This window comes from Eumetopias jubatus, unplaced genomic scaffold, assembly GCF_037043125.1.
Source record: "Eumetopias jubatus isolate StellerSeaLion01/CBP00866 unplaced genomic scaffold, mEumJub1_p1.0 scaffold_17, whole genome shotgun sequence".
Lineage (NCBI taxonomy): Eukaryota > Metazoa > Chordata > Mammalia > Carnivora > Otariidae > Eumetopias > Eumetopias jubatus.
This window is the reverse complement of record NW_028274823.1, coordinates 77127311-77149077: the sequence shown is the minus strand read 5'-3', so window position 1 is coordinate 77149077 and position 21767 is coordinate 77127311. Positions and strand designations below refer to the sequence as shown.

Here is a 21767-nt window from a genome sequence, read left to right as displayed (position 1 = left end):
GAGGAATGACAACAGGCAGGACCCTGAGGTAAAGTTCAAATCCATGAAGCCTCCGGGGGCTTCTCCAGCCTTCACTGATCAAGCCCCAATCCTCTGTGTCCACAGTTTGAGGTCCCTTTGGATGTGGCTGACTGATTGCACAACTTCAAATATGTGAATCTCAAAAGCTTCAAGAAGTTAAAAGTTAAATTTGAGAGCCAAATTTTTTTGAGAGCCAAAAAAAAAAAAACCTGAAATTCTCCAGACCACAATGAGGACAATGAAGCCAAGAGATTATGTTGTCTAAAATTCCAATTATCAGGATGCCTAGGTGGCTTAGTCAGTTAAGTGTCTGTCTTTGGCTCAGGTCATGATCCCAGGGTCCTGGGATCGAGTCCCGCATCAGGCTCCCTGCTCAGCAGGAAGTCTGCATTGCCCTCTCCCTCTGCCACCCCCCCCCCATTGGGCTTGCTCTCTCTCACTCTGACATATAAATAAATAAAATCTTAAAAAAAAATCCAATTATCAGCAGAAGAGCCCAGACTTGCCTGTTGATCAAAAGACAGCAATTTGGTCTGGGAGAGCGTTTCTCAACCTTCGCACCACAGACATTCTGGGCTGAACGACTGTCATGTGGAGCCTATCCTGTGCACTATGGGATGTCCACAGCATCCCTGGCCACTGGATGCCAGGAACACCTCCCACCCCCTTCTGTGACAACCAAAAATATCTCCAGACCCAGCCAACGGTCCTGGAGGTGGTTGGGGTGAGGGCACACTCCCTCGGGGCTGGTCTAGGGACTCTCCCCTCCAGCCGTCCCGTTCACGCTCACTCCAGGCTCCCACAACTCACCTTCACGAGGGCATACTCCAGGCGTTCTTCGATGGGGCCATTCCTCCACTCATCAGTCTGGATGACTTTCTTCCCTCCTTTGCCATGAGTCTGAGTTGAAATTAGGACAAACAGATGGGTACAACAGGCCCTCCTTGAACTATGTGGGAGCAAAAAACTGTGCCTCATTCTTCTCATATACTACCAGCACTTAGCTGAGTATCCAGCATGAATTAAGGTCTCAATAAATGTTTGCAGGAAGGAGAGATAAGGCGAGGTCTTTCAGGATTTGATCCTGTAGCAGAAGGACACAGTGAGGCCCCATTCTTCCTTTCCTACAAGGTAACAACTTCAAATGAAGGATTTCCAGGGCAGTAAGAGAAGCTCTTCCCCACATGTGAGGGGCCTCCAGAGCCCTCCACAAGGAGCATCATTACCCACAAATATGTGCAGAGAGCTGAGGGGTGGAGTCAGCATCCGGGAGGTGGGCATGCCAAGAGCCACAGGACATGGTCTACGACCTCCAGGACGTGGCCACATCCTAGGGGATGCAGAGAGGGCAGGCCACCAGAGAAAGCACGCGCCGGGGTCTGAATGAGCAGATAATACGGACAACTGCGTGATACAAACTAGACCGGGAACTTTGAGCAACGAGTCATCATCACAAACCAGGGTGGAGAGAGACCTCGAAGAAACGGATGGATTCAGCAAAGGGACAAAAAGTGCCACAATCGTGGCCCATCAGGTGAACCGCATGACCTTATTATCTGTTTTCTCCACATCAACTGGTGAAATCACTTGCCCCAACCAAAAATCTATGGAACATTCTTTAATATTCATTCCTCTCGTTCGGTCACTCCCCAAGTCCTAATGACTACACCTCCTCTAAACTTCCTGCCCCGTTTCCACATTTTCATGGTCCAGGCCACTAGCTGGTCTCTGCAGCCCAGAATCCGCCCAGACTGCAGTGTATCTTCTGCACTGTAACCAGAGGGGCCTTCCCAAACTGCAAATCTCATCAAACCAACCCCACGTGACAAAAGTCATCATTAGTGTCCCATCCCTCCCAGGACAGAGTAGCTTCCATGCCAAGCACTCCTTTTCAAGGCTGCTCTCGGTGCCATGCAAAGCCCCCCGCTGGCTCTCTCCAAATGCTTCATCTTCTGCCATGCCCAGCAAGCTCAGCTCTCCCAAACACTTCAGTTCCTCACACTCTCTGTCATCTCTTTCACCTCTGGACCTCCACATTCATTCGCATGACACACATTTATTCAGCACCTACCCTCACGCCGGTCCCCGGCTAGACGCAAATTCCCCACCCTGGCAGGGACCACCAGCCCTGCACTCCAATGCCAGAGCCCAGCCCGGCTAAGTCCCATTTAGCTTTCACGTCTGCCCTGACCCGCGCCTCCTGGGAAGCCTGCCCGCACCACCTCTACTTTTGGGATCAGGAGCCCTCCTGTGCATTCTCACAGCCTCCTGCACTTGCCCTATCCCAGCACCAACCCGACTGGGTTACAAATGCCTCTTGCTTTTCGTACACCTCACTCAACCGTAGGCCCTGGAGGGGCCCATCTCTCTTACTGGTTAGATCCTCTAGGCTCAGTGAAGTGCACAGCACAGAACAAGAGCTCAGTAAATACTAGCTGAGTGATTTCATGCTGAACAAAACCAGATTTTCTGGAGCCACGTTTATGCAGGATAGTAGAGGCCAAGTCTCAGAGCACCAGAAATCCATGCTATCGAGTTTGGATTTAACCTTCCAGGCAGTTGGGGACGAGGGGCGGTGAGAGCAGGACCAAATTCAAAATTCTGAAGCTGCCGGGGCGCCTGGGGGGCTCCGTCGTTAAGTGTCCGCCTTCGGCTCAGGTCATGGTCCCGGGGTCCTGGGATCGAGCCCCGCGTCGGGCTCCCTGCTCGGCGGGAAGCCTGCTTCTCCCTCTCCCACTCCCCCTGCTTGTGTCCCCTCTCTTGCTGTCTCTCCCTCTGTCAAATAAATGAATAAAATCTTTAAAAATTCTGAAGCTGCAGAATAGCAAAGCAGTATTTTTAAGAGCACCCAAGAAGGGTGAAGAGATTTTAAAAGTCTGTGGTCAAGGCCTGGACCACAGCGGTGGTGACAGGAAGGAAAGAAGACAAGCATAAAGACATTACGTAACGGACACCACGTTAGAAGAGAAGGAAGGAAGGACCCGGGGAGAGCACCCAGAACCGCAGGGCTAGGGTGCTAACGGCAAGACTGATGGCACAAGGGCTTCCTCCCCCACCGGAAAAACTAAAGATGGTGACTCCAAAAGAATGACTGGCAGCATTATTGCCAGTAGCCGGGCACAGAAGTGACCTAAATGTGCATGAGTGGATAAACAGACACAGAAAACGTGGCATAGACACATACAAGGTAATACTATTCGGCCATAAAGAAGAAAAACCCAAACCAGAGCTTTGAGGCAATGCCAGAAGAAAACCAAAAAGAGAAGAGAAAAGGAAGTCCTTCTGAAGCTCACAATCCTCTCACTTGAGACGTGCGATGCACCATTTGCTCTGTTAGCCATGGCATCGGGCAATTCCTGCCGGTGGGACAGAGTCTGAGGAGTGAAAACAGGACAGGGTTCCTGACACTCTTGGAGAAAGGACTGGTGTGTTCACAGAAAGATCCCAGGGTGCGCAGTGCCGTGGGGTGGGGAGCGGTCAGGACCTATGTGATGATGAACAGTGGCTACTGAGGATCTGGGGAAGGCCAACAAAGATTTCATCCGAGTGTCGGAGGCTGCAACGAATGAAAACTACCCAACCTGATGACCATGCTTCAGAAAATCAAAACTTAAAACAAAAGGCACCTTTGAAAGCTGCTATTTCAGGAGTACAACATGGCATGCTGAGCCCACCTTGCTTTCCAACTAGTTATTTGAAAGAATGCTCTTCACAATCTAAGTGCAAAATCCGCACAGGTGGGACCACACATCAGCCACACTGTGGATGCTCATCGAACACAAGGTTACCGAGCAAACCGACCAACGGTCATGTCCATCTGGCTATCCGTGTCTCTGTCGCTACTACTCTAGAGTAGATCCCGAGTCAGAGGCTCCCCACGGGATCTGTGCTTTGTTTCTGACAAACAAAAAAGCTGAACAGGCATCAAGGGGAGTAAACTGCTCGAGAGGAAGACAAAGAAGAACATGACCTCCAGTGGCAATGAGGAAGATGAAGGACAGACCAAGGATCCAATAACTTTTTTCCCAGAAAAGCATCAAAAATATTCTCATAACCCACGGTCATTCAGGAGCCACTGTATTCAGAGCAGAGATCCTTCCAGGCCAAAGGGGTCATGACCTCTATTAGGGTACCACTTAATAAAGAAACTCCATGGGAAAAAAAGGAAAGAAAAAAACTCCATGGAAATCATACGGTACCACGATTCCTGGAACTTTTCGTTACCAAAAATAATTTACTTACCACAGGTCAGGCTGCGCCAAATTTAAATAATTATTTTTCGATAAACCCATTAGGTCCCCCAAAGTGGGATTAGAGAGCTTAGCAAGATCAGAGAAAAGACTCTTTCCACCTTTTCTTTTAAGATTTTATTTGAGAGAGAAAGAGAGAGAACAAGCAAGGGGAGGGGCAGAGGGAGAGGGAGAAGCGGACTCCCCACTGAGCAGGGAGCCTGACGTGGGGCTCGATCCCAGGACCCAAGATTATGAGCTGAGCTCAAGGCAGATACTTAACCAACTGAGCCACCCAGGCGCCCCTCCACCTTTTCAATAACATATCACACAGGAACTTGGGTGCAGACTTCATCATTTAGTAACAAAAAGAGATAATAATTCTCTTACAAAGGGAAAAAAAAATCCTTGCCCCTTATTTGCCTCTTAACTTCACTGCTTTTTATGCTCCATTTGCACTCAGTATATCCTGAGAAATTGCTACAGAGCTGGCAACTCCTGGGACTTATTAAGTATACCTGTTTTGGTTATTAATTCCCTTAATGGTAACAGAAGTCACCTTGAATGTAGACAGCCTACTTGACAGAGGGGTCAATGGCTTGTAATAAGTCCTTGTGGTTACATTAAGAGGGAGGAAATTTCTTATATGATGGATTATTAAACTCTTGCAATTGCTATTAAGATTTCCCTGAGTTTGGCTGTGCCCCAGAGGCAAGACCTCTTGACAGCTCAGCACAACATGTAGAAAGAAAAACTTGTAAACAAATGCTAACAGGGAACAGACCCAAAAGAATGACTGACATAAAATACGAAGTAAACAACACCTTAAATGAGAATAGTCTTCCAATGAAGGAGCCCGATCTTTCCTACGTGAGAGAGTGGAGGAAAAATTGAAATAGCGCATCCTTGAGTGGGTTAAGAACTCTCTGGTATAACTTCATGTTTATAGAACCTGTGATGCCCTTTTGGCCTTCAACAGAACCCTGTCTGAGTTATTATTCCACTGGGTGGAACACAGGCGAAGAAGAAAACGGGGTAGTGTTCCACACTCAGGGGCTAAGTACTTTGTCTAGATGAGCAGAAACAGCCCTGGAAAGGGGGGGGGGGGGTGGAATCTAGAGACTGTTTCTTATGCAATGAGCTGAGAAGCAGAACATGATTATATTTGCAATAATCAAGACCTGAGACATTCTGTCCTGGGTCCACAAGAGAAATCAGCAAAGTTTTTAAGGAATTGGGAGGAGGGTCCTGTGTTCGCCGGCACAGTCTGATCTCCATCAGCTTTGCTGAGCCTATGGCAATTTCAGAAATTTAAATCTTGCCACCCATAAAGCTGATAAATCAAGGATGCAGTTAATCCTAAATGGTCCTAGCCTTCTTCCAGAACACTCTAGTACTCACTCTGCGATAGAAGAGGAAAAGTGAACATTTCTGCCAGAGTTATATTCAGATTCTAACACGGAAAGCATTAACAAAGGGGACAACATCCATGAAAGCATTCTACCACTTTCCCCACGTACTTTGTGAGAAAATGTCCTTCCTTGCCATTGCTTTCTGAAATAAATTAAAAAGCTTTTTTTGAGGTAAAGATCTCATCTCCCCTTAAACAGAATTCCAGGAAGCAGCACCTATGATAGATGCTTAATGTACCTACGACTGCCCAGCACATAGTAAGAGGAAAACAAGGAACCAATTTTTGGATTAACTATCATATTCTCATGTCTTGAGATCAAATGTGTATAGACCCCCAAGCCTCAAACTGCAGAACCTTGCCACAGATGGACCAGATCCTGATATAAACAAATGTAAACACATTGCAATGGGTACCAAGTAATAACACAGCCACACAAGAAAAGCCAAAATAGCGAATTTAAATTATGAGGTGGAAAAATATCTCGTAAAATGGAAAGATGTTCCCAACATACTGCTCAACAAATAGGTTACCAAAAAGCATCTAGAATAGAGGTCTGTTTTTGTAAAACTGTGTGTGTATGTGTGTGTGTGTGCGTGTGTGTGAGTGTGTGTGTGTACACATCTGTGAGGACATAATCATTTTGAAAATAAACCAAAACCATGACTGGAAGGTCATAACATCTCAACAGTGGTTAACTTTGGGTGACGGGGTTCTGAGTGATTTTTATTTCCTTCTTTTGCTTGTCTATATTTTATAAATTTTCTAGAATAACTATGTGTTACTTCGGTATGGGACGAAATTAGTTTTACCATTTAAAATAAATTTAAAGAAACCTAGACCCTTAACTAAAATGGCTTCTCTAGACTCTCTGTAGAAATCTTCAGTGACCCAAAGACATGATTAGACGCCTGCTCCTGGTCTACAACGGAGGTCAAATAACTATAAGTGGGTGACAAGTTCGAAGGCAGGAAAAGCCCTCATCAGAACACTTTTCTCTCTACCTGAGCATAGCGCAGGAGCTTCTCAGTGGCTTCAGGGTCTTTATTCCAGATGAGATCTTCACAGAGCTGGAGAAGCTCCTTGTGGATATCATCATATACCGGGAGGCTTCCCGCATTCACTATCCCCATGTCCATACCAAACTAAGGGCAAGAAAAAGAAAAAAATGAGAATTTCCAGGGATACTCTACATCAGGAGTCAGCAAACATTTTCTGTAGAAAATATTTTTAGGTCATGGTCTCTGTCACAGCTACTCAGCTCTGCAACTGTCCCAGAAAAGCTGCCACGGACAACATAAATAGTACGAATAAGACATTATTCACAGAGTCTGACAGCAGGCCAGAGTCAGTACCCCCATAGGGGGCAAACCCCTGCCCTAAGCTGCTTTCAAAGGGCAAACGGGTGTTCTACCGTACCTTGATTGCGTGGTAAAGGAAAACCCCATGCATTGCTTCTCGAATGGCTTCCATTCCACGGAAAGAGAAGGACAAGTTGGAAAGACCTCCACTCACTCGGGCTCCAGGTAGGGTTTCCTGGCAAAAATTTTAAAATGTGAAAAAATTTCCCTATTTTGCCAAAAGAAGCAATCACAGCCCTCAAGCTTTATACGTAAGAGTGGAAAGTAAAAAACATGAAGTTCGACATAATCCGGAGCTTTTTTAGCCAGACAGAGACCAAAACTTGCCATATTATGGCATCGCCAAAGCACGGACTCATAGAGTTTTTCCTACTAGACTCTACTATCCCTGAGAGAAAATAAAAAATTCTGCCTTATCTCTGTAGATATCCTCAGTGGGCCTGATGAGGCCGCGGTACCTAGTGAGTGTGCCATAAAATATCTCCTGAGTCGGTAACAGAGAAAGAACAACACAGAGACAAGAGTACTTTGTCGTTCACTCAAAGGCTTCTGGAGCCTGAATGAACCAACTCCCTAATTCACCACAACCTTGACTAATTCTAACAGGATAGAATGAAACTGAGGTTCCCAGCACACCTTAGGACGACGTCCAGCATCAGCACGCATATGGGAACAGCAGGAACTCCTACTTCCTGTCGGCTAAAGTGCAAACCAGCTCAAGTGTTTAGGGAGACAGCTCACCATACCTACTGCTGTGACCCGAGCATCCCACTTCTGGGGTATACGCTATAGAGAAACGCATGTGCACCCAAGTTACACGTACAAGAACGACCACAGCATTGCTCATACTGTCCAAAATGGGAAACAAACCAAATGTCTATCAACAGTAGAACAGTTAATTGTGGAATAGTTACACGATGAAATGTTACACCTTCATGAAAATGAACAAAGTCCAAGCTACGACAACATAGATGAATTCTTTAAATAAGTTTGGGTAAGCCAAAAAGGCCTAAGAACCTTAAGACTCTATTTATATGAAGCTCAAAAATTGGCCAAACTAAATCGCATTGTTTATACAGCCGATTCTCAGTATTTGCGGGAGTTATGTTGTATAAAGTCACCGTGAACAATGAATCTGGGAATATCGAGAACCACTGCTCCTCAGGGGAAAAGTAGAGTTTTGCTCCTGTGAACCCCTGGTCACACAATTTTCATCTACTCATCAATACAGAAACCTGTTTCATGTCTGTTTCTGTGTAAAGACATCTTGTTTAACGAATACTATTGATTCACTAACACCGAGCTCGTGGCCAACTGGCTCTCAATGACTCACGTCTAAACAAAGCTTATCGAAACACAAGCATTTTCTCCGTAAGGCTCATCATGGCCTTCCTGCAACCAGGAACATTAGAAAGCACGTTCGCACTATACTTGGGGGCCATTTAGACAGAGAAATAAATTACCAAGAGAAAGGCCAAAACGGTGAAAAACATGGCACTACGTAGACTGTGCACTGGACACTTGTTTACAGAATGAGAGCTGAAACAAGTAGCAGAGTTTGTTGGCCTCATCTGGGAACACGTGGGTTGGGCCACTCAAATTGTTCACCTCTCTGCACGCAGGTGTGTCCGAGAATGATTGCAAAAGCACCAAGAGAATTGATTTTGGGGTCACAAATAAACTTTAGCAAGTAGGTGAATTTGCAAACACAAAATCCATGGATAATTCAGACTGTACATAAGCGATAAAATAACAAAGAAAAGCAACAAAGTGGTATCATAAAACAGGATGACAGTTGCATCACAAAATTCAAAAGTTGAGGGTGTAATCTGAAAGGGAGAGTCACAGGGGCGCTAGGCATGGTCTGCTTCATGACCTACATGAAAGCTATTATGAAAGCTTCCTAATTATTTATTATACCCTATATTTTTTATATATTTTCTTCAGTATGTACATTCTACTTCATAGCGTAAAACATCACATCAAAGAAAAATAATAAAGGGCCCTAAGTTTCAGAAAACCAATTTACTACCTAAGAGTAAACTGTCAACATTCCCAGCCAATAAACAGGTATGTTAGCTCAAACTATTCACTGGAGCCATGAGATAAATTTGAGTGATGTCCTGAGTAGAAGAGAGAAAATACCCATACTTACTTTAATGATTTTTGTTGCCTGGATAAAATTAACAGCATACAAGTTGTGCTCTTCCAACCCGGTACCAATGGTGAGGATGTTAGGGTCAAAGATGATGTCATTTGGATTAAAGCCCAGTTTTTTCACAAGTAGATGGTAGGCCCGCATGCACACTCTGGTTTTGGTGTCTGTTTCTGTCGCCTGGGGAAAGGAGCAAAAGATGTAATTTAAAATAGAAAAATGAAGTGTTATCTATGAAAACAGAAGCACATTTCACTTTTCAAAGGCACTTAACTATCAATGCTTGGATTTCATAGAAATCCAAATGCCAAGCAGCCTCTCAGCATTTATCAAATTATCTCAGAGGAGGAGATGGTTTAAAGTCACTTTGTGTTTTCATCCGCACAACAGCTACACTGCTTCTGTGAAAATCACATCTTACACACACACAGATGGTAGATTAATAAACAGGCTTCATACAAAATACACACATGTGATAAAGATTCAAATGCTCCTAAGGAACAATGAACAAAAAAGCTTCCCTGCAGTACCTTAATGCATCATCCAGGCAACACTACCACAACCTTCTTAGATCTTCCTGCTCTGACATTCCACAAAGATTCAAGGATATGTCCCCAGCTTCTTCCCAACCCCCCAAACACTAGCTAATTAACGTGGGCCTTAAGCCATCAATATAAATTAGTATTGCTCTTCAAAATAATGACATTGGAAGGCAAAGGACTGACTCCAGCAAAGACTCAAACTCCCAGTCGCTTCCCCTCATCCTCAGAATCAGGGCCCACATCTCCGGTTTGATTTCCTGCCATCTGCCCGTCCTCTACTCTCCCCTCAGTTCCTCTGACGGTCCTGAAACCTGCCAAGCTCCTCCTACCTTAGGGCCTTTCCATTTATCAATGCCACTGCTCAGGACACACCGGGACCTGGCCATGTGCCTCACGTCACGTCACTCGAGTCTCTTCCCAGTAAGGCCTTCCTCACTCACCGGCTCCAAACCAGCCCCTCCGCCATCTTGCCTGCTTCCTTTGTCTTCTTTATAGTACCTCTTTCTGGAACTTGTATTTATTTGGCAACTTCTTTATCTGTTTTTTTATTATTAACTTGTTGAGATACAATGCCAATCTTGCTATACCCCCCGAGTCTAGAGCAGTGCCTGCCCAGAGTATGTACTCAATACTGTTCACTGAATGAATGTATGCTGCTTTTACTCAAAGCCTTTCCAAACTTTGTCATGGAGACTCTCTTCCCATCTAATTTACAACCTCAACACAGAGCTTATGCCACAAAGTACATGCTGAGTGATTTCTTATATAAAAAATCAAATCTGGGGTGCCTGGGTGGCTCAGTTGGTTAAATGTATGCCTTCGGCTCAGATCATGATCCCAGGGTCCTGGGATCGAGTCCCACATCGGGCTCCCTGCTTTGTGGGGAGTCTGCTTCTCCCTCTCCCTTTACCCCTGCCCACCCCTGCCGTGTTCTCCCTTGCTCTGCTCTCTCTCAAATAAATAAATAAATAATCTTAAAAAAATATATCAAATCCACTCTGAAGAAAAACCGAACACTTGCTAGCACTAGAGTGGTTCCAAAAAACTAAGTCACATACAATTCTGGAAGAGATGTGCAAAATGCTCCTGAAAAGTGGCCAACACCACTGAACTGCGTGTTGAGTCTTCAAGCTGCCTACTTTGAGGGAGGGTGCCCTTGGCTAGATGTGGACACTAAGCATGGTGAAGACTCAGGTCCTGATCACACACATTCTGACCTCCGGAGAAGGCTCTCCAGGCAAGCACACAGATGAGGGTGGGGACACTGCTGTAGCTCTGGGGTATTCAGGGAGGCCCCACCTTCCAGAGAAAGACATGGTAGTCTAATTACACAAAGAGCTCGCGCTTACACCGAGGCTTTCAATAGCTTACCTACTTTGGTACCCATTCAACTATTCCCTTCAGTCTCAAATGTCTCCCTGCTTCCTGCAGCTGGTGGGGTTTGATTTCACCTCTGGCTGCCTCAGTGCCCCCATGACAAAGCAGACCAAGGGGCGCAGGGAGAGGGAGACAGGAGTGGGCTCTGTGGCCTCACTGCTCCAGGCTGTAGGGAAGGTGGCAAGCTCTCGTCTTCCTTAATTGAATTTCTTCAACAACTTACTTACTCCTTCAGTGAGAGTGACAAGGTTAAAAGCAAGATGTGAGCCCAGAAGAAAGGAGTCAGGAACAGGTCACCCAGGGAAGCCTTTAGTCTTAAGACTTTGGTTCACCCTTTACCAGCGAGCCAAATAAGAATTCGAGGTTCCAGGTTCATGGCCCAGCTAAGCTCCCTAAGAAAGAAGGTACAGGGGTTTGGGGCTACAAAGCTAGAAGCTAGACCTTCTTAGAACCTAGTTTGGTTGGTAGGTCAAGAAATCAAGGTCCTGCTCATTTCTCCAAGCCACAAAGGACACCTTGGCCTTATCTGGCTGGCTAAGTATGCTCCACACAGGGAGGAGGAAGTCCAGCCACCGCATAAGCAACAAGAAGGAAGGTCTTCCCAGGACAGGAATCCTTTTATAGGGCCGGAACAGAATCACCAACTATCAGCCTCAGAAGGATGGGGCCTTGTCAAATTGTTCCTGTAGCACCCAGCAGAGTGCCTATCACCTTAACAGACAACTCCTATCTGCTGGATAAACAAAAGAATCTCAGAATGACCAGGCTTTCGGGGTACGGGCCTTTGCCAGGAGCAGGTCATATCACATTAGATTCGCCAAAGTTTTCTTTGTCGTGTTCCTCAGCCAGGGTTATGAAATACGCACATCAGTCAGTCTCAGTCATGCCTGAGGATCTCACAGACCTAGAAGAGAGGTCCAGGAGGCCCGGAAGAGAGGTCCAGGAAAGAACGGAATGGGAGCCTTCCTCTATTTGCAAGGGCTCTCAACTTTGGTTGCACATTATCGCTGGAGGCTTCTTGTTCGTGTGCTAATACCTGGACCGCACCCTAGACCCATTAGATCAGGATCTTGAGAAGAGACCTAAAGCAAGAGTATCTTTAGGAGCCCCTAGTGATTCTAACATACAGACAGGATGGGGCCCCGGGGTGGTGAGGCAACATCTTCTCCGGTCAAGCTATGAGAAAACCTGAGTGACAATACCACAAATCTAGGAGTCAAGAAGGAATAAATACTTTTAATGATTTTACGATTTACCCAGTTTACTCTTGAGTTTACTCTTCTAGCTTACTCTAGAACCACTGTTGATGTACGTAGAAGCTTTAGTTAAGAAATCCAATAGTCAGGCTTTGCTAGAATATCACGCTCAGGGAAAAAGGAGATAAAATAATTTTTGATTGACTCATCAAGGTGGATGCTGGGAGGAAGAGAAAGAAAAGGTGGAAGATACCTAGAATCTGTAAGAACGCAGCCGGACAAGGAACAGGGAAGGAACAAGACCAACTGCTGAGGTAGGTCAAAGGTTCCCCGTGGAATGAGCTTCACATGGGCCAGGGAATGCGGCAGGAGGCCCATCCTGCTGCCACCAAGTCCCCAACAGCAGTGATGGAAAGGGACGTCTGTGCCACCATCAGGAGGGCACTGACAAGTCAGAAGGAAAAAAGCCAAAGAAAGGGAAGTTTATGAGGACAAACGCTCTGGCTTTTCAGAACCACTGAGGGCGTCAGCTTAGTTCAGAAATTTTCTGGATGGACTGTCCACTGTGGGCAGGAGTTAGGGATGCAGAAGCAGCATCTCAAGGTCAGAAGCGAAGGCACGGGGTAAAGACGGGGGTGGAGGAAGAGCAGAGTAGAAGACCGAGCTGGGGTCACTAGAAATGCAAGGCCAACCTGGAACGCGGTGCCCCCGAGCACAGCTCATGTTCCAGCAGGGAATCCAGAAGCCAGGGACTCGGGACTGAGCAGGAAACAGACACGATGTCAGACAGGGAACGAGACTGAGAGGCCATCTCCACAGTGTGCCAACCCCAGGGAGGAGAAATGGGTCTCATCTGGGACCCCTGGTGACAAAGCAAATGAGGAAATCGGACACCAGACTCATCCGCCTGGTCATCATCATGATCCAATGCCCACCCATGGCTTTTTTTCTAGAAACCACAGGGAGAGGCTGCTTGCTGGAAAAATCCTACTCGGAAGTGCCCAGGTGAAGCAGCACCATATCCTAATGGGGGCACACGACCCGGTTCAAATCTTCTTTCACAAACAAGAATGCCAGGTGTGTGTGCTGGGAAGCTGGAGGGCCTGAGCTGAGGGAGACGCCAGCTATATGCTGTGCTGTTACTTCTGGGAAGTCAATGAACATCCCAGGCTCTGTGGATGTCTTAGGACTGAGTGCTTGGAGGCCCCCTATTCCTCACATCCCTACATGAACTCCCACCTCCGAAGGTAACCTGGAGAAGTCTCTTTCTTACTAAGAATTTAAGATCTGGGGTGCCTAGCTGGCTCAGTCAGAGGAGCATGCAGCTCTTGATCTCGGGGTTGTGAGTTTGAGCCCCACGTTAGGTGTAGAGATACTTAAATAAATAAATAAATAGATAAATAAATTTAAAAAAATAATTTAAGATCTATAGTCCATCTTATAAGGAAAGGCCCAAGAATGGAAATAATCATGTAAGCTTAGCCAGGGAGTGGGGACCTCTCTAGAACCACTGAAAAGGAGGCACTTAAAATGCAGAAATATAGGTCGGATTTTCAGAAGGTCAGAGGAGAACATGTGAGAATCAGTTCCTAGGTGTGGGCCAACTGCCTTCAGGAAGGTAAAAATGAAGGGAATGTTAAGAACTATTACTTCCGTTTCCTAGAACTATTTATAATACCATGGTGCATATTTTCCTGGAAAATACAACTGAAAAACAGTATCAATTTATCTAAATTCAATAAAGAGGCTGTTACCAAATACAAATCCAAAAAATCACTACCAAAGGAAAAATATTTACGAAAGGAAAAATAAGCCAATCACAACAAAGTAACACAAAATACCTAGGAACGTTCTTGAGATTTCCTATTTAAGAACAACTATAAAACTTGATAAATAGTAACTGGACAGACATACCATGCTCCTGAATGACAACTCTGAATATTGCCAAGATAGCACTATTTTTAGGTTAGGGTTAATTAAATTTTAATCACTATCCCAACGGGGCTTTATTACTCCATAAACTGGAAAATTATTTTTCACATCAGTTGAACACAGTTTGAAAATGTGTTGAATGGATGCATTTATAGAATATTGATTCTTCTTTTATATAGTTTGCATAGGTGCAAACAAAAATGATACAGCCCATTCTATCATGTGATAATTATATTTCTACGAAATCGACCTTATCAAAAATTATCACTTAAAATAATCATTTCAATTAGAAAAGGAAAAATTAAATCTAGAAGTGAGTAGGAATAAAGTTACTTTCCCATAGAAATTTCAATGATAAAGTTGTTTAGTATTTTGTTAGAGTTAAAATAACAGGAGGGGGCCCCTGGGTGGCTCAGTCAGTTAAGCATCCGGCTCTTGATTTTGGTTCAGGTCATGATCTCAGGGTTGTGAGAGCGAGCCCTGCATTGGGCTTTGCGCTTGGCACAGAGTCAGTTTGGAATCCTCCCTCTCCCTCTGCCTCTCCTCCCTCTCGTGTTCTCTCTCTCTGAAATAAATAAAATCTTAGAAAAAAAAGTGATCAAAACTACTGACATCAACAGAAGACAGAGAAATGCTTCCTTATTCGCCTTTTATTCCAGAAGTTTCAGGGCCAGTCCCCTCTGCCACAGATGGCTTTGACTTGGCAGTCTTCATTGCAACATGAATCATAAACGTAAACTGAAACTGAAATCGCAGGCAGATACTGCAACAAAAGCAGGTGTGAGTTCTTCTTGCTCTCTTCAGTTGCAACAGTGGTTTTCCATCTGAGAGAGCCACATTCTCCTTAGAAGCAACTGTGTCATGCATGCAAAGCAGATTCTGGTTAATGGACCATTACACCCAAAAGCATGACGAGAACTCGTCGATAGAAGACATGCTTTATAGCAAAATATCTGGATTGTTGGTTTCTGAGCTTTGCAAATACATGAATTTTTTGTTTTGCTCTTTATAACTGCTTACCACAATCCTTCAGTGAGCATTTACATCTATAGTCATATAGAAAAATTACTTTGTAATAGGAAAAGCAGTATTTAAAAGGAATCTTTAGTTCTACCACCTTACTCTAGCAATTACTTCCCTTTACAGCATTTTCTGCCCATCTTTATCAAATGTAGTTTTTACATCATCATATACACAGCGTCTAATTTTCAGTTTTACATTTTTATTTACATTTTTTATAAGCAGTCATCTTGCTCCATAATCTTCATAATTATTATCTGAATACTCTGAATAATATTCCAACAGAATGATGTAATCTAAGTTAGCATTTCTCTCCAGTTGGGCATTTAGGTTGTTTTTTTCTTCAATAAAGCTAGTGAAAAATCTTTGCATATATTGCGTTCTTATGCTGTTGAATTCTTTTACTGGGATAATTTCCCAGAAATGAGATCATTAGCTCAAAGGGTAGGAAGTTTTATGCCCCTTGGCGGGTATTATGGTGTTTTTCAAAAGGACCGTCCCAGTTGATGCTACGCTCTAGAATGAATAAGGCTTTCTGTTTCCTACTGCTGGACCAGCACAGATCTTGATCATTTTTAAGTTTACTTTTACTAACTTAGTATGGATAAAACACTACCTTAAAACTGCTCTAATCTGCATTCTTTCATAAATAGCAAGTTAAAAATTTTTTTGCCCTACACTTGCTTTTTCTTTGTAGTCACATTCAGATCTAAAATGGAAAGGCTTGTTCTCAGACAGGATCAAACACTGTGCAATGCTAACAGATAAAGCATGGGGATTACACAAGGCTTGGAAACATGCATCAGTCTGCAGACTGGCAGAGCAGGGATCCAAACTTGGCTCCAGCTTGTCCTAGCTGACCTTGGCTCACTGTAAAATGGGACGACAGCTACCCCAGGTGGTTGCTATGAGGACTGAGATCCACTCTGTTGGTGGTTTTCAACCAGAGTATATGTACATCACCTCTGCGGCTTTAAAATTCCTGAAGCCAGATTTTAAAAACAAAACAAATGAGCAAAGGAAGAAAAGAGAGAGGCAAACCAAGAAACAGACCCTTGACTACAGAGAATCAACTGATGGTAACCTGAGGGGCGGGGGTGGGGGGATGAGTGAACGGGTGATGGGTCGTGACGAGCACCAGGTGATGCAGAGAACTGCTGAATCACTATACTGTACACCTGAAATTAATGTCACACTGTATGTTAACTATACTGGAACTTAAAATTTGAAAAAAAATGAAAAAATTACTGAAGACAGGTCTCACCCCCGACCCAGTGAGTCAGGAACTCCAGGGGTGGAGCCCAGGGACGTATGTGGTTTTTAAAAGCACCCATAGAGACTACCCTTCCCCACGGGAGTGTTTCTGCCTCACATTCCAGGTTAAGCACCACAGACACGCAAAGCACACAACACTGCATTCTCATTCTCATTCTCAGAGCTGATCTTGCTTCCTACTTTCACTGAGAAAACAGAAGCAATTATAGACTCCCACCAGCACACCGCCCAGCGTGCCTCTGGATCCACACTCTTACACTCGGCTTCCTCTCCCGCCGCGTGAGCCAGGCTCCCCCTCCACTAGCACACTGATTGCCCTCCCTCTCCACTTACAAGGTCACGGACCCAGCAAATGCCCCCTTTCTCTGGTGCTTCCCTCTCTACCAGATCATTCCCATCATCAGCTTCCGGATATCCGGACACATACTGTCACATCACCTATCTTCACACACACACACACACACACACACACACACACACACCCTTCCTTAACCTCCTATCCATGTCTGGTTTCCACACTATGTCTCTGTTCCCTTTTACAGCAAAACTCCTCAAAAAAGGCTGTTTACACCTGCTGCCACCAATTTTCCTTATTCTCTCTTGAACCCACTCCAATCAGGCTTTCATTTCCTTGGAAACAGTACAGCAAGATCATAAACTATCCCATTTCTAAATCCATCCAAACAATGACAAATTCTTTGTTTCATCCAACTCGATCCACCACAGCTCTTTTAAAATAGCTCATCATGCCTTTCTTGAAGCTTGTTCTTTTCTTGGCTTCCAAGTGAACCCTGTCTTTTGGTTCCTCTCCTACCAAATAGGATGCTCCTCCTCAAATTCTTCTGATGAGGATGGTGTCTCCTCTTCTCCCCAGCCCTGAGCACTGCAGCTCCAAAATGCACTTAGTCCTAGGACCTCTGCTCGACAGTCATTCCTTTGGTGACAGAGTAGTCTCCCTGCTTTAAATCCTATCCATGTACAAATTATTCCCAAGTTTATCCACATATGTCTATGTATGTTGGATGATGTATGTGACCTGTGTTTTTGTTTCTTACTCCCTTTGCCATCTAAGAATATAAATTGCACAAGGACAGAGACTAGGCTTTTCCCTGCAATCTCCCCAGGGCCTGGCACACACTAGGTGCTCAAGATAGATTTGAAAGGATTAAGGCCGGTATCTGCCTCCATCAAACAATAACAGATTTCCGTATCAATTCTTAAAAGAACACTTAGGTAACAGCAACAACAAAGAGCTCCTAGAAAAAGAAGAGATAAGGACTCAACAAAGGGTTTGGAGAATAAATGTTAAGTGTAGAAATCTCACACTGAGCAGAGCAAAATGCTAGAGCTCAAAAAACAGGAAGGACAAGAAAATTAGGCAATCTTTCCAAAACATCGAATATCTGAAGGCCCCACCTGCCAAAAGAGAAGATAAAACCATTCAAGAAAACTTGCTACAACTGTGGCCGCAAGTTTCCCAAATGAAAGGGCCCAGTGAGGGCCCAACATAACGGCTGGCTCATCATGAAGCAATTTCAGAACATCATGGGCACAGAAGGTCCAAGAAGCATCCAGAAAGCAGGAAAATAAATAGGTTTTGCAAAAAAGGAACCAAGGGTTAGAAGAGCACCAGGGTGGAAAACGATTCAAAATGATGTCAAGCTTGTACTCCGATACCCATACAATTGTCCCGGAAGTGTCAAAGTAGAACAGGGCCACTTTCAGACATGTAAGGCTTCAAAAATATTTACTGCCATGTTTTCTTTCCTAGGCAGCTGAGCGAGGACGCACTCCACCAAATGAGAGATGAATCCAAGACCTCGGACGTAACGAGATGGAAAAGCCTGAGAGAGGGGCGAGAAGAATCCCTGGGATGGTGGCTGAGGAGCCAGGGGGGCAGCCAGCCTACGACCCTCCAGACCATGTCAGGAGACCGGGAGGGAGAATTCTTCAAGAAATCAAAATGACCATCTACTGAGACCTAGTCTCTGTCCTGGAAGTGTACACAACCAGGGGGTATTGTGAATATACACTCTGTAAGAAACAAAGCAGACGGAAGGCCCTGATCTTGGGGTGCAGGAGAGGACCAGAGCTCTCGCACCGTCTCAGCCTGTGCACTGCTTACTGATGTGAGCGCCGAAAATAGTTACAACTAAAATTAACTGTACTGGGAGGGGGGTAGAGGAGAGTAAAAACGCCAGATCTGCGGCCACTACAGAGAGGCAATGATTAACAGCTGAAACTGGGATTTGGAGATAAGGAGGTAAATGCTACAAGGAGCAGGTAAGAAAGCCCACAGCCGGTGCCTCTGGGGGTCTGGAGGGCTGCCGGCTTCTGTTTTCCACACAGAGCCACACAGAACCATTTGTCTCTGGAACCACCCACAGAGACATCTCAGGGAAAAATAAAAATTACGTCCGAGGGTCCCACCGCACGGAACTACAGTGGAAGAGGGCTGGTAACAACTTCGCAGACGCGCGAGTTAGCAGCGTGTGTCCAAATGCTGCAGGCGCATGCGCTTTGACCTAGCAGCCCCACTTCCACGAACGGACGAGGAAAACCAGGGCACGGGGGTAAAGGACTGAATGAATTCGGGTATTTGCTGACCACACTCATTCCACTAAAAAATCAAGAAAACAACTGTCATTTCACTCTGCTGAATGATAGCAGATCTCGGCTCAAATCCTAGTACTACTATTTGCTACCTGTGACTGCAGGGACTCAAGTGCATGGAATACAAAAATAATAATATATACCCAACATTTATACGTTGGGAGGAAAAGCTGATTTAACGTGTGAGGTGTGCCTGCTTGGTAAGAGTAAAGGTTCAATACCCGTTCATTATCAAAATGATCTCCTCTGCACTCTTCTGAATTATTTGAATTTCTCTCTTGATGAAAATACATCTTTTGTACAAATACAATAACCCTTTAGTTAAAAACAATTTTATTCTAAAAATACACAAAGCAGAGAAAGAAAAATGACATATAATCCCACCGCTTGTCAATTATATAAAAGAAGTCAGTATGGCCCCATCTGAAACCATCCCTACCCTCCAGGTACCTAGCAATTTTTTTCTCTGCTTATACAGACACACGTACACCCATATAATTCCATTTTCCGATATATTGTATCCATGGCTCCCATCACCTCATTCTTTTTACCTGGTACACAGTATTCCTTGTGGCATGTAGTAAGAACTGAGGCAATCCACTACTGAAGAACTTTCAGAGTATTTCCCATTTTTTGCTACCGCAGAGCCACAATAAGTGTGAACACATACCCTTACATATCAGCTTATTATTAAGATTCCAAGAGGGGGCTGATTCATAAGGAATGGAGTTTTTCTCATTGTTTTTTAAAAAATATTGAATAGACACAAAAATAGTTGTACAAGTCATGTGAGGTATATAGCAACAACAGGGGCGCCTGGGTGGCTCAGTCAGTTGAGCATCCAACTCTTGGTTTCAGCTCAGGTCATGATCTCAGGGTCATGAGATCACCCGGTCGGGCTCTGCACTTAGTGGGGAGTCTGCGTGAAGATTCTCTCCCTCTGCCCCACCCCCCCACCCATATTTTCTCTCTCTCTTTAAAATAAATAAATCTTTAAAAAATAGTAAAGCAACAATACAATATAACCACTGCATGCCCTCCCTCGTTGAACTATCATTATGTTTGAAGTTTCCCATTGCCCCTCCCTGACTCCACAGCAGAGACATTATGAGGTGCCATGTATCAATCTTTTACTTTTTTTCTCTTTGCTAAGAGAAACAAATATCTCATTAATGCTTCCTTTTTCCTATCTTTAATCATTACAACATATAGTATCTTCTCATAGGTTTATAGGCTATTTGCATTTTTTTCTATAAGCTGCTTATTCATTTCCTTTATCTTTTTTTTTTTTTAAAGATTTTATTTATCTGACAGAGAGAGACACAGCGAGAGAGGGAACACAAGCAGGGGGAGTGGGAGAGGGAGAAGCAGACTCCCCACTGAGCAGGGAGCCCAATGCGGGGCTTGATCCCAGGACCCTGGGATCATGACCTGAGCCGAAGACAGACGCTTAACGACTGAGCCACCCAGGCGCCCCTCCTTTATCTTCTTTTGGGCTGATCTGGGTGTTTTATTTTCTGATTTATGGAAACGCTGCATATTGGGGATATTAACTCTCTGTTACTACACATGTTGCAGATAATACCATGCCCTTCACCAGAGAAAGTGTTACATTCCCATGCGGATAGCTCTATTAATTTTCCCTCTGGCCTCCCAACTTTAGGTGAGGATTTGCCCATACACTCTTTAGAATTTTGTTTTATATGTTTAGATCGTTCACTGACACAGACTTTTAGTAGATGGTGGGAAATGGTTCTGCACTTTATTTTCTCCCAAGTGCACAGCCAGTAGGTCTAACAGCTTTTACTGAATAATTCCTTTCGCCATCGATACAGCTACTACACATCCAATTTTCACGCACATACATGGATCCAAGTGTCCGTACGGGTATATGATGCGCGTGTGTGTGTCTATGTGTACACATACGCATTTATGGTGTTTACACGGCTGTTTCACACTCTGTTCTCTTCCACTGCTCTGTCTCGCCCAGGGACCGCCATGGAGCGAGGTCCAAAGAAATCACTCACCTGCCCTTCTTCGTCAAAAGCCATGACCACCACAGCAGCTCCAAACTTCTTAATCTTTCTAGCCTTCGCCAAGAAGTCATCCTCTCCCTCCTTCAGGCTGATGCTGTTGACAATGCACTTGCCCTGGCAGCACTTCAAGCCGGCTTCAATCACGGCAAAATTGGAAGAGTCGATGCACAAGGGCACCTAGATCAGAGGGGCAGGAAGAAGCAGGGAAAAATCACAAGTCACCACGGATTGCCTTCCGAGGGCCAGCTCCCAAACAGTCCTCCTTTCGTATGTAGGAAAACACTACACCAATAATAGTAGTGTGGCAGAAAAAGGATTTTAATGTACTTGTTCTTTTAAAGCCCATAACACTTGGAGTGATTCCGGTCCTACAGGAGACCCCATACATGAGTCCAAAATTTATACACATCAAAGATCACAGCTAAACACCAGGACGAAATCACTGAGCTCAGCTCATCCGCTTCATCCCCAGTTTACACCTTCCAGTGCCTACAGCTTAAACAGGATTCCAGTATCCCTGATCTGACTCTGGGATTAAGGTTTGGCCTCACACCCTCGAGAACAGCCCTTCAGCCAAGTTATTCACATCCAATCTTCCC

The 21767-nt window shown here is 44.8% G+C and overlaps 1 protein-coding gene across 5 annotated transcripts in view; it reads right to left on the bottom strand.

The window, feature by feature from the left end:
- The window catches only part of MTR (5-methyltetrahydrofolate-homocysteine methyltransferase), a 99244-nt gene that overhangs the window by 37695 nt on the left and 39782 nt on the right, over nt 1-21767 (bottom strand). For all 5 annotated transcript variants that reach the window (XM_028104523.2, XM_028104525.2, XM_028104524.2 and 2 more), the window contains 5 exons: nt 21160-21345; nt 9178-9357; nt 7081-7197; nt 6666-6806; nt 832-921 (listed from right to left, as the gene is read on the bottom strand). In XM_028104523.2, the coding sequence (XP_027960324.1) occupies nt 832-921; nt 6666-6806; nt 7081-7197; nt 9178-9357; nt 21160-21345 (714 nt within the window). The remainder of the gene's footprint in view (nt 1-831; nt 922-6665; nt 6807-7080; nt 7198-9177; nt 9358-21159; nt 21346-21767) is intronic.